Source organism: Hyperolius riggenbachi, chromosome 9, assembly GCF_040937935.1.
Source record: "Hyperolius riggenbachi isolate aHypRig1 chromosome 9, aHypRig1.pri, whole genome shotgun sequence".
Lineage (NCBI taxonomy): Eukaryota > Metazoa > Chordata > Amphibia > Anura > Hyperoliidae > Hyperolius > Hyperolius riggenbachi.
Genome location: NC_090654.1, coordinates 23205625 through 23221660, shown reverse-complemented (window position 1 = coordinate 23221660; position 16036 = coordinate 23205625). Strand labels below are relative to the sequence as shown.

At 45.0% G+C, this 16036-nt stretch overlaps 1 protein-coding gene across 1 annotated transcript; it reads right to left on the bottom strand.

Moving 5' to 3' along the window:
- Positions 1-3608: 3608 nt before the first annotated feature.
- Positions 3609-6625, bottom strand: H1-0 (H1.0 linker histone). The gene has a single exon (XM_068252122.1). The coding sequence runs from the start codon at positions 6224-6226 to the stop codon at positions 5630-5632; it is 597 nt and encodes a 198-aa protein (XP_068108223.1). The 5' UTR covers positions 6227-6625; the 3' UTR covers positions 3609-5629.
- Positions 6626-16036: the final 9411 nt, after the last annotated feature.

Below are 16036 nucleotides of genomic sequence, written 5' to 3'. Positions count from 1 at the left end.
CTGTGCCACTGCCAGGCCCAGCACATTCAGTGACTACCTGTGTGTGTGACAGGCAGCTGCACATTTGTAATACCCATCACTGCATATACCTACCTGTTGTTCAGTGCACCCACCTACCTACTTGAGCGCACGCAGTGTGATATTTAATACCACCAGTCACTGTACCTGTTCACAGTACCCAAGCAGCTGCACATTTGTAATACCCATCACTGCATATACATACCTGTTCAGTGCACCCACCTACCTACGTGAGCGCATGCAGTGTGATATTTAATACCACCAGTCACTGTACCTGTTCACGGTACCCAGGCAGCTGCACATTTGTAATACCCATCACTGCATATACCTACCTGTTCAGTGCACCCACCTACCTACGTGAGCGCATGCAGTGTGATATTTAATACCACCAGTCACTGTACCTGTTCACAGTACCTAGGCAGCTGCACATTTGTAATACACATCACTGCATATACCTACCTGTTCAGTGCACGCAGTGTCACTGCACCTGTTCACGGTACCTGTGTGTGTGTGTGTGACAGCTGCACATTGTATTGATACTAGTCACTCACTGCATACCTGTTCACTGCACCTGTGTGACTGCACATTGTATTAGTCAAGTCAGTGCATACCTTTCACTTCATCCCCCCCCCCAATATGGGCAAAACAGACAGAGCCAGAGGCAAGCCACCCGGCAGGCCTGTTCGAGGTCGTGCTGTTGTGATTTTGTGTGTCCCTGGACCAAAGTACAGTGCTCAGAAGGCGCGTGCCAACAACCCCCAAGATTGTCAGGACGTAGTTGACTATTTAACACAGAACACCTCATCTTCCTCAGCTTCCGTACGGAAGCGTGACATATCTTCCTCCTCCTGCTCTGATTCTGGCACCCCACTTAGCACTTTGTCGGCCGCCACCTCCAAAGTGCCATCACCCCAGGGCTCAACGGTGTGGAAAATTTTTTGTGTGTCTGGCTCAGATGAGAGCAATGCAATCTGTACTCTCTGCCACCAAAAATTGCTCAGTTGGCTTCTTCTGCACATGCGCGGGTGACCGCATGTGCACCCGCGTATATGCACAACAGCTGACAAATGCCTGACTGTGCAGCTGTGGCGAGGGACTCCGAGGGGCTGGAAGCAGCCCAAGGTGAGTCTAACTTTTTTTTTTAACCCATCTCAATCTCATGTATCCTATAAAGCAAACCTGTAAGGACTGCAAATAAGACAGATACTGTACTTACCTCAGGGGAGGAGCCTCCAGCGGTTCCTCCCATCACCCTCCACTTCGTCATTCCTGCACTGTGTCCTCCCGACACTTTGCCTGTACAGCAGCTCGGGCTTCAGCGGAAAAACATGAGCTTGATGGGGTCCGTGCTACTGAGCAAGCTGCCGACAGGACACATCGCTGGAATGGGCCGGAGGAGGGGGACAGGGGAAGCCTTTTCTCTACTGAGACGAGTACTACCCATTTCGAGCACTTTTTTCCCCCTACAGGTGCACTTTAAAAATAACTTTTCAGTAGTACTCTGCAATTGGAAAAGTGCAGAAAAGTTTGTAAAAAAAAAAAAAAAGTTAATTATTTTGAGAATTTTCTTGGCTGCTGGTGGCCTAAAGGGCATCTTATTGACAATGTATGAAAATATCACAAGGAGAAAAGGTTGTGTCATAGCTCATCCTCAAGAGTGACTCAATCACATAAGGGGCCAAAATCTAAAACCTAGTGTAAAGGTGGCCGTACATCAGCTGACCAACCAACCAATTGACCAGCCAATTCGTTTATTATAATCGAATTGGATGAAAATTGGTGCTGCCAAGTGCATGCCCGACCGACAAAGCGACCAATTTCGGGACAGAAATTGGCCGCACGGTCGTTCGCGCATGCTGCAAGATGTCGGGCCGAAGTTGGTTAGTCGGGTGCGTGACGGTACGGCGGCTGATTTGCGAACGAGTGACGAGATGACGAAACCCCCGCAATATATAAATGTATGTAGTTTGTGCATATATACATTACCTGTCCGATGTCAGCCTCCACACGGTTTCTGTACACCTCGCTGGGTTCCGCATCCACGCTGGCGGCGCATAGCGTCTGACGCAAAATGCTATGCGCCGCTAGCGTGTATGCGGCTGTTACCCGGCGAGTTGAACGGTCACCGAGCGGAAGCTGCTACAGGACAGATAATGTATAAATGCACACACTACATACATTTTGGGGGCAGCGGCCGGGCAGACGCGGCGGGCTCAGCCGATTCCCTGCTGAAACTGGACGGGAATCGGCCTGTAGTGTATGGGCAGATTCGACCAAAAGACAAATTTATCTCTAATCAGATTCGATTAGAGATAAATTTGCTTCTTGGTCGAATCTGCCCATAATCTTTTGATGTAGTGCAGAGGAGTAGTTAAATACTTACCTGCCCCAGTGCTACTTTGGCAGATAGGGATCAAGATGGAATGTGGCCCAAGGCAAGATGCTACCCTTAACAACCCCATAGTCTTTTAGGTAAGTTGAAAGGAGAGGGGGCGTTTACCAGGGACACGAGGGGGTTTGGATCCCCAGAGGGGGCCCCATCGTAATTTTGCGGAGGGGTACCCCGGGGGTATTGCTGCACCCCATCTTAAAACTGACAATGTTTCTGGTGTGCACTTCTGGAGGGGAAGGCAGTGAGCTTTCGTTCTTTTACTGCTTACAATGATGCATATTTAAAGCTTGGAAGGGCCACATAAAATGGCCAGGAGGGCCGCATTCGGCCCGCGGGCCTTGTGTTTGATACTTGTGCTCCAGTCTACACCATGAGCTGAGGCGTGCAAGGAGCAGGAGTGTGTCTGTAACAGGAAGAGAGTGTGAGGTAATGACCAGAATAAAGTTATCGGACCAACCAGAAATCAAACAAATCGCTCTCTGATTGCATCCGATGAGAGAGAGAGAGATCTGTTGGCTGCCCATACACCACAGACCAAGTACCGATCAATCTCATACTGAAACTTAATATCAAATGTGCCCCCCAGATGCCCTATACTTTACCTGTCCGCCGTTGGCTCAGTCCATACACGCGTCCCACGTGGTTGCTGGAGTACCGTGGGCATGTGTGACATCACACACACACACCCACATGTACGCCGGCAACCACATGGGGCGAATGTATAAACAGAGCCAACGACGGACACAGCCAGGTAAAGTGTAGTGCACCGGGCAGCATGTTCGACATTAGGGGGAACAGCTCTGGGGGCTTCGCGTGTTCGTCACTCGTCCCGATATCGCTTGTCGTTACCGCCGTGCACCTGATCGACTGCGACAGCCCGACATCTTGCAGCATGTCTGATCGTCATTGCTCAGTCTGAAATTGGTGGCATCGTCGACCGGGCATGCACTTAGCGGCACCAATTTTCACCCGATTCAATCATAATTATGGCTGATAGGCCACGAAGTCGATTGATGTATGGCCACCATTACCACTGGGATTACAGAGACTAGCCATCCGAAAAGAGGAAACGGACACTGCGGTTTAAAGGGCACAGGCCTATATTTGAAGAGTAAACCGTATATTCTGCGTTCAGGTACAAGCAAACAAAACTTTACTGACATGCATTAAAGAAAACACAGAGTCTATGATAGCAAGACACGATTCCTGATTTTGTTTTTTTATTTTCAGATACCTAATTACAAAGGATCACATTTAATCAGTGCTAAAGCTAAAAAGCAACACACACATCATAAATCATAAACTGTAATGCCATGTAGAAAAGCCTGCCAAATGAAATAAAGTACTTTTGCCCCTCTGCTATTGGCTGTGTAGTTTGCTAGCCATTAAAATGAAGTGCTAGTCTTCAGATGTACGACTGCCATCTACCGCTTCTGGAGTAAACTTTTCCAGAACGTATAAAAGTTGAGCAGAAGCGACGGTAGTGAATCTGTCTCGGACTCCCGTGGGGATCGGATTGTGTACACATGCAGCATATGTTAAAAAGTCACGGAAGGAGTTTGGTTGTCAACTTTGAGACATCAATACACAGAGGGACTGATTTCTCAACACAGGTGCAAAGAAAACTGAACTGCGGGGGGCTGGTGCACACGAGCCAAAATCTACTCCCGATTAAGAAACTACTCAACTAACAGGATTGGATTGCCACCGACCAGTGTCAATTTTTCAGCTGACCAATTAAAAATAAAGAGATAATCAAATTCTCAGCCACTAAACATATGGATGTGGAGGTCAATATCGATTGGAGCTGTCCAAAACACACCACGTGTTTGTGCTAACCATGAATTATTATAGCTGAAACCCAATCGAACGTTTTGAGAACATTAGATCTCGAGTTAAAGCCATTGTACACGAGTGCAAATTGGTTTGGCATTCACCAATCAGGGAATCGATTGGAAAGATTGACAGGATGAAAGGTTGGCCATGGATTCCTCCCACCCCTCTTCAGTGTACCAGTCCTAAAAGTGTCCAAACCAATCAATATCCCCATTTTGTTCTAGACCTATAAATTATTTAGCTGCTTGGAAAAGTGTTCTACCTTTGTTCCTATTCCCCATGCACCTGTCTTTATAAATCAGGCCCTGCCAATTTTGTGCACAAACTCCATTCAGGCTCGTAAAACTATAATGTTAGACACACACCATGCAATTTCACATTAGATCGACAGATCAAACCGATAGCTTCCAACATGTTTGATCTGCTCTCGATCGATAACTGATCTGAAAATCAATCCCATTATCAATCAGGAGCAGATTAGACATATAGGAAATTATTGGTACAACCCGTCGATCTGGTGGGTATTTCCATGGTGTATACCTAGCGTATAGGATAACAACTTCTCACATATTGTTTTAACCTGCGCTGCAGTCTTTACATTGTTTACTCTACCCCGCACGCTAGCAAAAGCTGGCTAACGTAACTCAGACATGGATGTTGCAAATACAGTAATACAATTTACAATCTTGTAGAAGATACCTGGACGAAAACAGGAAAAAAAAAATTCATGTAGAAATGTTCACAACATGTAACTTACAAAACTAAAATAGAAAGGTCTCCTCAAAATACAGCACCTAAGCAGAATTTCATAGTTATAGCATTTTTTTTTTCAGCTACACACTTTCGAAAGACCCGATCTGTCCTATATTGTTTTTTTTTTTAAGAAATAGCTTCAAACCTCAAGCTTTTTATAGATCCGGCATCAGCAAATAACTCTTGCTCATGATTCCTAACATTTAATTTGAATAGGACATGATTATACTTTAGGAAAGAAGAACAAATAAATTACATAGAAGTAGAACAGTACGAAATTCCATTGACAAGTGCTTCGATACATAAAATGCAAATGTACCCTAAATCATAAAGATCATTTGTTTTGTTATTCCTATAGCTGCAACAATATAAAAAAAAAAAAAATTGTGAATCTGATTCCCTAAACTGACTAATTAAGTGCAGAAAACAACATTTCAATCAACAATTTTTAGATTCCCCCCCTCAAAAATATTAAAAAGGAAAAAAAAATGTACATAAATATATGTATAGTCCCCTCAGGAATTACAAGGATCATCTGTATAAAGTTGCACTGGAGGAGAAAAGGTTAAAATGTTATAAAACTATGTACACGAGTAGTTAGGAGCTGTCCAAAGACTAGATCAGCTTCATTCACTTCTTTCTGCCAGATTTTTTAGGAGTAGCTTTCGCCTTGGGCTTGGATGGTTTAGCCTTCTTCACCTTTTGCGCTTTTACAGGTTTGGCTTTAACAGTCTTTGTCTTCTTGACCTTTTTAGGAGAAGGTGCTGGCTTCTTCTTCGCCACCACCTTCTTCACCTTCTTTTCGGCCACTTTGGGCTTCTTGGCTTTGGCCGGGGACTTGGCAGCCTTTTTAGGCTTGGCCGCTTTTTTGGGCGCAGCAGCTGCTTTCTTGACTTCCTTCTTGGGTTTCTTGGTGGGTTTCTTTGGCTCGTCGGACTTGGCCAGTCGGAACGACCCGGATGCCCCGACCCCCTTGGTCTGCTTGAGGGAGCCAGAGGTCACCAGCCTCTTGATGGACAGTTTGATTTGGGAGTCGGCGTTCTCCCCAACTTTGTAGTGGTTCTTGATGTACTTTTGGATGGACTGGCGCGAAGAGCCCGACCTGCTCTTCTCAGCCTGGACGGCGGCCAGAATCATATCAGAGTACTTTGGGTGGTCGGTGGACTTTTTAGCGGCTTTGGACCTCTTGGGTTTGGCAGCTGGCGCGTTGGACGAGTTCTCCGTCATTTTTCTGATTTTGGTTAGGAATGGGTTAACCCAAAAATAAGAAAAACTTTCTAGGATTGCCCTTGTCTAGTAATCCAACCTCAGCAGCTCTCCCTCAGCACAAAGGAGAGAATAGAACGTTCAGGAGGAACTGGATACAAAGTGTTCTAAAGGCAGAATCCTCAGACGATCCCAGTGGAGAGCAGTCCTGCTTGTCCCCGCAGGAGTCAGCCAGTGCCTGTAGAGTTGGCACCTGTCCTCCTGAGAAGGTTCAGATTTTGGTGTCTCTGTTTCTCAGCCTGGAATAGACGTGTCTCCGCCTCAGCTTGTTTGTTTCTTTTTTTTTCAGCTCCAGCTCAGCGACAGTCACACTCTCTCTCTATCCTCAGCACCTTCCCTCCCTCTGCTGGCCCCTCCCGCAGGTTCCCGCCTTTTATTTGCTGAGGTCGGACCGAGTTGAAGACTGCCGGCTGCGGGCGGGAAGAGGCAGACATGGCGCCGCGCTGCAGCTATCTGTGTTTCTTCCCGAGCACACTCGGCGTATTCCCTGAGCCCCCCGAGGCTCTGCCAGCCCCCTGTCCGCAGCCCCCTGCAGCTCAGTCCTTGGGCTGTCGCACCCCCCTCTCTCCCGGCCCGGGGGGGCCCCGCAAGCCGCGTGGGAGCCCCGAAATCCGTCCTAGTGCCGCGGAAACCAGCCGCATTTCCTCCATTCTGGCCCCTGTAGATCGGCCGCTGGGGGTCCCCTGGGCGCGGGGCTCCGGCGGGGGAGAGGGGCATCCCTGAGCCAGGGGTGAGGACCCTTAAAGAGCCAGGGCACCCTCTAGAGCCGGCACTGGGGCGAGCTAAAGCGACCCCAACTAACACAGAGACGTGGGAGCACAGCATGTCCATCAGGGAGAGGTGGGAGGGTCTGGAGCCCTCCTGGGGGACATGGCAACAGCATGGGGTGCACCCCAGGCACTGTCCTACCTGTACCCACAAATCCCCCACTCTTTGGTGGCCCCTGCTTGGGTTTTGGCAAAAGTTTTGAACTGACTTTTGGCTTGTTTAAAGGCTGCCATTTCTAGGCTGGCTGGGAAAGTCTCCTGGAAAAAGAGGGAACCGTGGGTTAAATCGACAAAATATCGACAAGTCGTAACGCACCTGCCGCAGGGTAACGGCACCCCCATCTCGCCCCCCCACCAAGCTAAATATAAAATGCAAATCTTATTCACTGATGTGTATGTTTACAATGGCATAGGCTAGGAAAGTGTTATTGAAGGCGTATACAGAAGCTAGATTCTTCGTCAACCTCCCTGATGGTGTCAGGTGAAGATCTGGCATAGGTGTGGGCGTCCCACGACATCAGTTAACGATTCATCATGTGGGATCGCTAAACAGCCCACTGCTATTGTTATGCTATTGTCCCTAATCCTTCACACTTGTCCTACTCTTGCCATTTTACAGAACATGCTTTCCTCAGAGATCGTTCAAAGGACTGATTCATCGTTCATTGTTGTGGCCAACCATTATTGCGTGTCTGTAGATACGTTTAATATTTGAAGAATGCAGATATAAGATTAGAGCCTTCATAAAATGTCTTTGATTATATCTTTGTATGACTGTGATAATAGCCATAATCAGGTCGATGATACCCTTATCCGACAAGCGATCATTCACCCTGGATCGGAAATTAATTTGGTAGGCGTGTTAGATTCCACCACTTTGTCATTATTTGAGATTTGAGCTAAATTCCAATTGAGGATTGGTTTTGATCAAGGATTGTATCTCTCTGTACAACAAGATGCTACCACCGATTCCTCGCTCTCCTTCCTCATCCAAGCCGACAAAGATGTCAACTATTAACTGCTTGGAACTTAAAGTCGATATATTGTGTATAATAGAGGCAATCGTTTCCCGGCAGATTTAATCGAGATAGAATCATCCGGCAAAACTGATATGTATATAGCCATCCTTAGTGGAGCACATGGCCCTTGGGCCAGTTGGAATGCCTGGCTTATTTTTGAGGATTCTAGTTGGCCCACAGAAATAGACCAATAGGGAGCCCAGGCGGGAAATTCAAATAAACCACTGATGGAACTAGTATTGTGGTGGAGGATGGGCATTGGGCAAGTCAAAATCAAAATTTTACAAAAAATTATACCGAATTACGGGCAAGCGGGTGGGTTACTTTGCCTGGCACACGCTGATTCTAGTATAACTTTGAAAGAGGTTTACGTAAGAGTTATTTTTTATCACGACCTAGGTGTTCGGTAAAGGATACCTGTAACCTCCAGTGAGGAAAAAAGTTAGCATACCTAAGAAGATGGAAGGCTTCGGATCAAAGTTTTCCCAGTCCTCTCTGCATCCAATCATTCCACAGCTGCCCCCCCCCCCCCCAAAAAAAAGGCGGGAGAAAAAACACTGCATCTTATAGTCCAAATACAGGGAGTCCCCAACTGATGAACATTTGTGAATATGAACTGCACACCCGTTGCAATGTCAGGGACTGCCTGTACTGTCCTCTGTCCCCTTGTCCCCCTCAGCTCCCTCCATGCAAAGTAATTTACAGCAGGTGCGTTTCACCTAATCCCAGGACGTCCGCGTCGATCAGCGGCTTTTCTCCCTAGTGCCCGCTTCTGCTGATCCCGTCATTACACGCAACCGAAACTAGGGAAAAGTGAGGAGGGGAAAAAGTTGCTGATCGTTGCAGGCGCCCTCGGATCAGGTGGGACGCAACTGCTGAGAATTACTTTGCACGGGGGGAGCAGAGGAGGACACGGGACTAAGAGGACACAAAGTGATAAACAGAGGACACGGGACAAATGGAGGTCACAGGGACAAACGTAGGACACAAAGTTATAAACAGAGGACACGGGGACACAGGGGCACGGAGGACACATGAGACAAACAGAGGATACAAAGGGGCATGGAGGAAGCAACAAGGAGAACAATGGAGGACTTGGGGACAAAAAGTGGCTCAGGAGAGGACACAAGGGGGACAGAGGACACAGACACAAAGGACTTAATAATTAGGGGTAGAACATACTCAACGCTCCTGGACCATGGGCACACCAGATTTAATATATTTTTTCCCCTGGTTTGTGTGCTTTAAATCTAGGTGCGTCTTATAGTCAGGAGCGTCTTACAGACTGAAAAATACGGTAACTTATTTCCCCACTGATGGTTACAGGTATCCTAGGTTGTAATCAACAGTAACTGAAAATTGATGGCAACCCAAATTCAAATGTGAATTTTTGAGGGATGCCCAAAAGTGGGTGAAGCTAAAACAGCCAATGAAAATTTACCTATTTTCAAATCGATACCACGCATACAGTTTTGAAGCTACAGTCCCTGAACTTGAACCATGTATTCTTGATGTCAACCCGAATCAAAATGTGAATTTTTGAGGGATGCCCAAAAGCGGGCGGGGCTAAAAACAGCCAATCAAAATATAGCTATTGTCTAATCACTGCCACTCATGCAATTTTGAAGCTGCATTCACCAAACTTGGACCAACTTTTGTTGATATCAACCCGAATCATGGCAGGCTCCTCAAACTTGACACAGTCAGTCACATTGTGTCAGGGGTTAAAATTCAGGAAAAGTGGGTGGAGCCTACAAAAGCCAATCACATTTCAGCCATTCATTTGGGAAACTTTAAACTGCAGTCATTCAGACTGTTATGCTAGGTACACACGATACAATTTTCTGGCAGATATACCTGCCAGATCGATTTTTTCCAACATGTCCGATCTGAGTTTTGATCAATTTTCTGATCGATTTCCATTCACTTTTATGGAAATCGGTTGGAAAATCGATCAGAATTCAGATCGGACATGTTGGAAAAAAAATCGATCTGGCAGGTAAATCTGCCAGAAAATTGTATGGCGTGTACCTATTAGAGTCCTCAAGCTTTCCACAGTCAGTCATGATTGGACAATAAAATTGCAAGATTGGTCCAATTATGCAATCTAACATGTAATCTGATTGGCCCTATCATGCACTGTGATTGGTTCAATCGGACAATTCCATTATTCCAATCTGATTGGTCCAATTGTGCAATGTTATTGGTCCAATCATGCAATCTAACTGGTCCAATCAGGCAATTTGATTAGTCCACTTTGACTGATCCAAATGTGAATGTGATTGGTCCAATTTAGCAATTAAATTAATCCAATCTGGATTGCACGATTGAACCGGCCTGATTGACACGATCATGCAATTCAATTGGTCTAATCTGAATAGTACAATCTAATTGGTCCACTCATGCAATCTGAGGTGGCGCACAATGTCTGCAGAGAGAAGGCTTGTGCATTCCTTGCCCATGCAGAGTAGCGCGCAACCAGCTACTATATACAGTATGTATTAGGAATCTATATAAATAAAATCGGATGTATGTATGTGTGTATGTGCGTGTGTGTGTGTGTGTGTGTGCGTGCGTGCGTGCGTGCGTGCGTGCGTGTGTGTGTGCCGCGATCACTCAAAAACGGCTTGACCAATTTAAACGAAATTTGGTACACAGATCCCTTACTACCTGGGATGATATGTTCTGGGGGTCTCGCGTCCCCCCTGCACATGTGGGCGGAGCTACAAACAGCAAATCGGATCTCACCCATTCATGTCAATGGAAAAAATGTAAAAGGCTGCCACTCTCACAGTAACCGAGCCAGAGTCCCCACACTTGGCACAGGTGGTCACTTGGTGACCGAGGTTACAAATCCAGGAAAAGTGGGCGGAGCATAAAACAGCCAATCAAATTTCAGCCATTAATTTTAAATGGGAAAATGTAAACTGCAGCCATTCTTACACTATTAATCGCAGGGTTCTCACACTTGGCACACTTGGTCACTGGGTGAATGCGATTTAAAATTCAAGAAAATGGGTGGAGCCTACAACAGCCAATCAAAATTCACCTATTGAGTTTCAAGGGGAATATTTAAACTGCTGCTATTCTTACACTTTTAATGGCAGAGGCTTCAAACTTGCTACAGTCGGTCTTTGGGTGTCTGGGGTCCAAATTCACTAAAGGGGCGGGGCCAAAAACAGCCAATCAGATTTCCTTGGTTGATAAACTGCTTCCATTTACACATTTTTGATGCCAGGAACCTGAAAGCTCACAAACTTGGTCATTGAGTGACTGTGTGTCAAGGTTACAAAAAGTGGGCGGAGCCAAAAACAAATTTTACTGGGAAAATATAAACTGTAGCCATTCTTACACCGTTAATGGCAGGGTACCAAACTTTGCACAGTTGGTCACTGGGTGAATGAGATTAAGATTTTGGAATGTAGGTGGAGCCTACAACAGCCAATAAAAATTCACCTTTCGATTTTAAAAGTATATATATAAAGAATATTTAAGCTGCTTCCATTCTTATACTGTTAATAGCAGATGCCTCAAACTTGGTACAGTTGGTCACTGGGTGATTAGGGTTCAAATTAGAAAGGGGGCAGAGCCACAAACAGACAATCAGATTTGTTTATTTTTCATTGAGAATATACAAAGTATTGATACCAAGGACCCCAAAGCTGATAAACATGATAATTGAGTGACTGTATGTCAAGGTTAGAAAAAGTGTGCGGCGCCAACAACTTAATTGTTTACATGGCAGGGTTCCCAAACTTGACACAATTGACCACTGGGATTATTATTCAGAAATGTGGGTAGAGCCTAAAACAGCCAATCAAACTTCACCTATTGATTTTCAAGGGGGATATTTAGATTGCTACCATTCTTACACTGTTAATGGCAGAGGCCTCAAACCTGATACAGTCAGTTATTGGTTTACTGGGGTCCAAATTCACTGAAGGGGGTGGAGCCACAAACAGCCAATCAGATTTTTTTAAGATTGATTTCAGCCATTCTGTTATTGGCAGGGTTCTCAAACTTGACACAGTTGGCCACTGGGTGACTGGGACTAATATTCAGGAAAGTGGGTGGAGCCTACATCAGCCAATCAAAATTCACCTTTTGATTTTCAAGGGGAATATTTACATTGCTGCCAATCATACGCTCTTAATGGCAGAGGCCTCAAATCTGGTACAGTCAGTCCCCGGGAGACTGGGGTTTAAATTCTGAAAAGGGAGCGGGCCAAAAACAGCCAATCAGATTTGTTTAATTTCAATGGTAAAATGCAACTTATTGATGCCAAAGACCCCACAGCTCATAAACTTGGTCATTGAGTGACTGTATGTCAAGGTTAGAAATAGTGGGCAGAGCCAAAAACAACTAACGTTTTACATGGGAAAATATAAATTGCAGCTATTCTTACACTGTTAATGGCAGGGTTCTCAAACTTGACACAGTTGGTCACTGGGTGACTGGGATTAATATTCAGAAAAGTAGGTGGAGCCTACAAGAGCCAATCAAAATTCACCTATTGATTTTCCAGGGGAATATTGAAACTGCTGTCATTCTTACACTGGTAATGGCAGAGGCCTCAAACCTGCTACAGTCAGTGATCAAGTGACTAGGGTTTAAATTCACTAAAGGGGACGGAGCCACAAACAGCCGATCAGATTTGCTTTTCTGGATAAACTGCTTCCATTCACGCAATTTTGATGCCAGGAACCTAAAAGCTCACAAACTTGGTCATTGAGTAGTGACTGTGTGTCAAGGTTACAAAACGTGGGTGTAGTCAAAAACAGATTTTTCTCCGAAATTGTAAACCGCAGCCCTTCTTCACTGTTAATGGCAGGGTTCTCAAACTTTGCACAGCTGGTTATTGGGTGACTGGGATTAATATTCAGAAAAGTGGGTGGGGATCAAAATCACCTGTTGATTTTCAGGGGAATATTAAAATTGCTGCCATTCTTGCACTGTTAATGGCACAAGCCTCAAACCTGGTACAGTTAGTCATTGGGGTTCAAATTCAGAAAAGGGGACAGAGCCACAACTGGCCACAACAGTTTCATTTCTTGGGAAAATACAAATTATTGATGCCAAGGACCCCAAAGTTCACAAACTTGGTTATTGAGTGACTTTGTGTCCAGGTTACAAAAAGTGGGCGGAGCCAAAAACAAATTTCACGGGGAAAATGTTGACTGCAGTCCTTCTTACACTGTTTATGGCAGGGTTCCCAAACTTTGCCCAGATGGTCACTGGGTGACTGAGATTAATATTCAGGGAAGTGGGTGGAGCCTATAATAGCCAATCAAAATTCACCTGTTGATTTTCAAGGAGAATATTTAAATTGCTGTCATTTTTACACTGTTAATAGCAAATGCCTCAAACCTGCTACAGTGGGTCATTGGGTGACTGGGAATCAGATGCTGGAGAGGGGTGGAGTCACAAACATCCAATCTGATTTGTTTAATTTCTATGGGAATATACAAATGTTTGATGCCAAAGCTCACAAACTAGGTCATTGAGTAATTGTGTGTTAGGGTTAGAAAAAGTGGGCAGAGCCAACACCAGCCAAATACATACCCGGGCAACCAGCTAGTATACTATGTATATTAGGAATCCTATATAATAATGTCTGTGTCTGTGCGACTCCCTGTGTCCATGCATTTTGCTTAGTGCGCAACCGCGGCATGCGGGCAGACTTGGGGCAGCAGGAGGGCGGATGCAGGGGGCAGCCGTGCCTGGAGGGGGGGGGGGAGCCTGGTGTCTAAAGGGGGTGAGGGGGGTCGCGGCAAGCGCTAGCGCCTGTTTTTAAACGTCGGGCTTATTTCTAGTGTTTTTATAAAGAATTTCCATCTAAAACGAAGCACACTTCTACGCTATTGACAAATGCACCAAAACTCACGTCACCTTGCTGGTCATTGAAGTCAACGTCACGCTCGGGAACTGCTTATCATTGGCATTCGTCCACTTCCGTGCATTTTTTCCATGTGTAAAAATCGAACGACCTGCATTTTTTTCCTGCTATGCGCATGTTTCCAATTACAATTTATTTCACTGCAATCCGGAAAATCATGGCTGCGCAAAATCATAATCAAAAAAGCGATCGCAGAGTGTCAGGAAAACGTGCGAAAAATGGCAAGGACAAGGCTTAGCACACACTGCGGCTCGTCATGGGCATTTTGCATTTGTTTGTATTTTCATTTTTGCAATTTGTGTTTGTGCAAAAACTGCCTGCGTGTATTTACGTACAAAAGTCGCATAAACCTGCAACATCAATTGTTTGCATCTCATTCACCATCCCTACTGACGTAGGCTAAAGCTGAGCACACACGTCTGATAAAGATCATTTGAAAATGCCTGATAACAATAATTTGTTTGTTAAAGTTTGTTAAAAAATAACAATTTTTGTTGATCGATAACGATCATTATAGTTCAATTCAGATGATCCAACCCGGCGGATTTTTTTCAACAGATAATCGTTCAGACGTCATTATGCGTACAGAGATCGTCCGATAACTTTCATCTGTGATGTTCGGCGCATGTTTGTAGTTCCGGAAGTTTCTTTACTCCGTACTCAAAAAACAACGTGGTTTACTTGTATGAAAATGAAACCCCATGAAGGAACATATACACGAACGTTAAATAACGTACTTCCTACTAATCTAAATAATGAAAACTCAGAAATCGTTATATTAGTAAAAATTCATCTGTATGTGTGAACTACGTCGTCCGATATATTTGTGCGTCACTTCCGTTTGCGCACGCATACATTATCGGTCGTCGTTCAGTACTTTCTTCTAAAATCGTTCACATATGTACAAAGTCGCTCGTTACGGACGACTAATCATGTCTCATTTTAATATCGTGCATACGTCACAGATCGTGCATTGGGAATGATCTTTATCGGACGTGTATACAAACCTTTACTGTGACAACTGGCTTAGTAAATTTCTCTATGGGGCAAAGCTAAAACAGCCACATGTTGTGATGCCAGCAGCATCACAACACGTGGCTGTTTTTAGCTTTGTAAATTTGCCACTTTTTGTTTGCAGATTTCTGTTAATCCCTTTTGCGATGTACAGTGTCGAGATAGGGCTGCTGCACACCAAGAGCAGTTCTGAATGTTTTTTTTTTAAAGCTTGCGGGCTGAAAACCACTTGGCTAATGTACTTCAATGGGCTGGTGCACACCAGAGCGGTTCCTTTTTTCCCCAAACGCAAATTCGGGGGCTGCAGCATTTTTGCGGTTTTCTGAGGCGTTTCTGCCTCAATGTAAAGTATAGGAAAGTGGAAAACCACTCTAAAAAGCGTAAGATCAGAGCGGATTTCCAGGCGTATTTGTTACAGAAGCTGTTCAGTAACAGCTTTACTGTAACAATGTATGAAATCTGCTACACAAAAATGCTCCAAAAAACACTAGGCATGATTAGAACATCGCTCTGCACATGACTAGAATTGCTCTGAAAAAGTTTTAAAAACCGCTAGCGTTTGCGGATCCGCTAGCGGTTTTTGGTGTGCAGTGGCCCTTATAACAGTGCTACGGGTTTACATTCATCGATCCTCATTTATTGACTACCAAACTGGGATTAAAATGAATGCAAATGAAGGATCTCAGACCTGAAGGGCTCTTACACAGTGGGACGTTGCGTTGCAGGGGATGTTAAGGTCACATAACGTTCCCCTAACGCAACGCATGGTGGTGCTAAAGGTGGATGCTACATAGAGCCGCGTTATGATGCTCTTGGTGCGACGTTTTCGTTCGATAGAACCGGCAATGATTCACATGAATCATTGCTAGCAGGCAGAGAACGAGAATGATTCATATGAATCATTGCTAGCAGGCAGAGAATGATTCATATGAATCATTGCTAGCAGGCAGAGAACCGAGAATGATTCATATGGATCATTGCTAGCAGGCAGAGAACCGAGAATGATTCATATGAATCATTGCTAGCAGGCAGAGAACCGAGAATGATTCATATGGATCATTGCTAGCAGGCAGAG

What these genes read in the sequence shown, in the direction of transcription:
- H1-0 (XM_068252122.1), bottom strand. Translation starts at nt 6,226, where the DNA reads ATGACGGAGAACTCGTCCAACGCGCCAGCTGCCAAACCCAAGAGGTCC.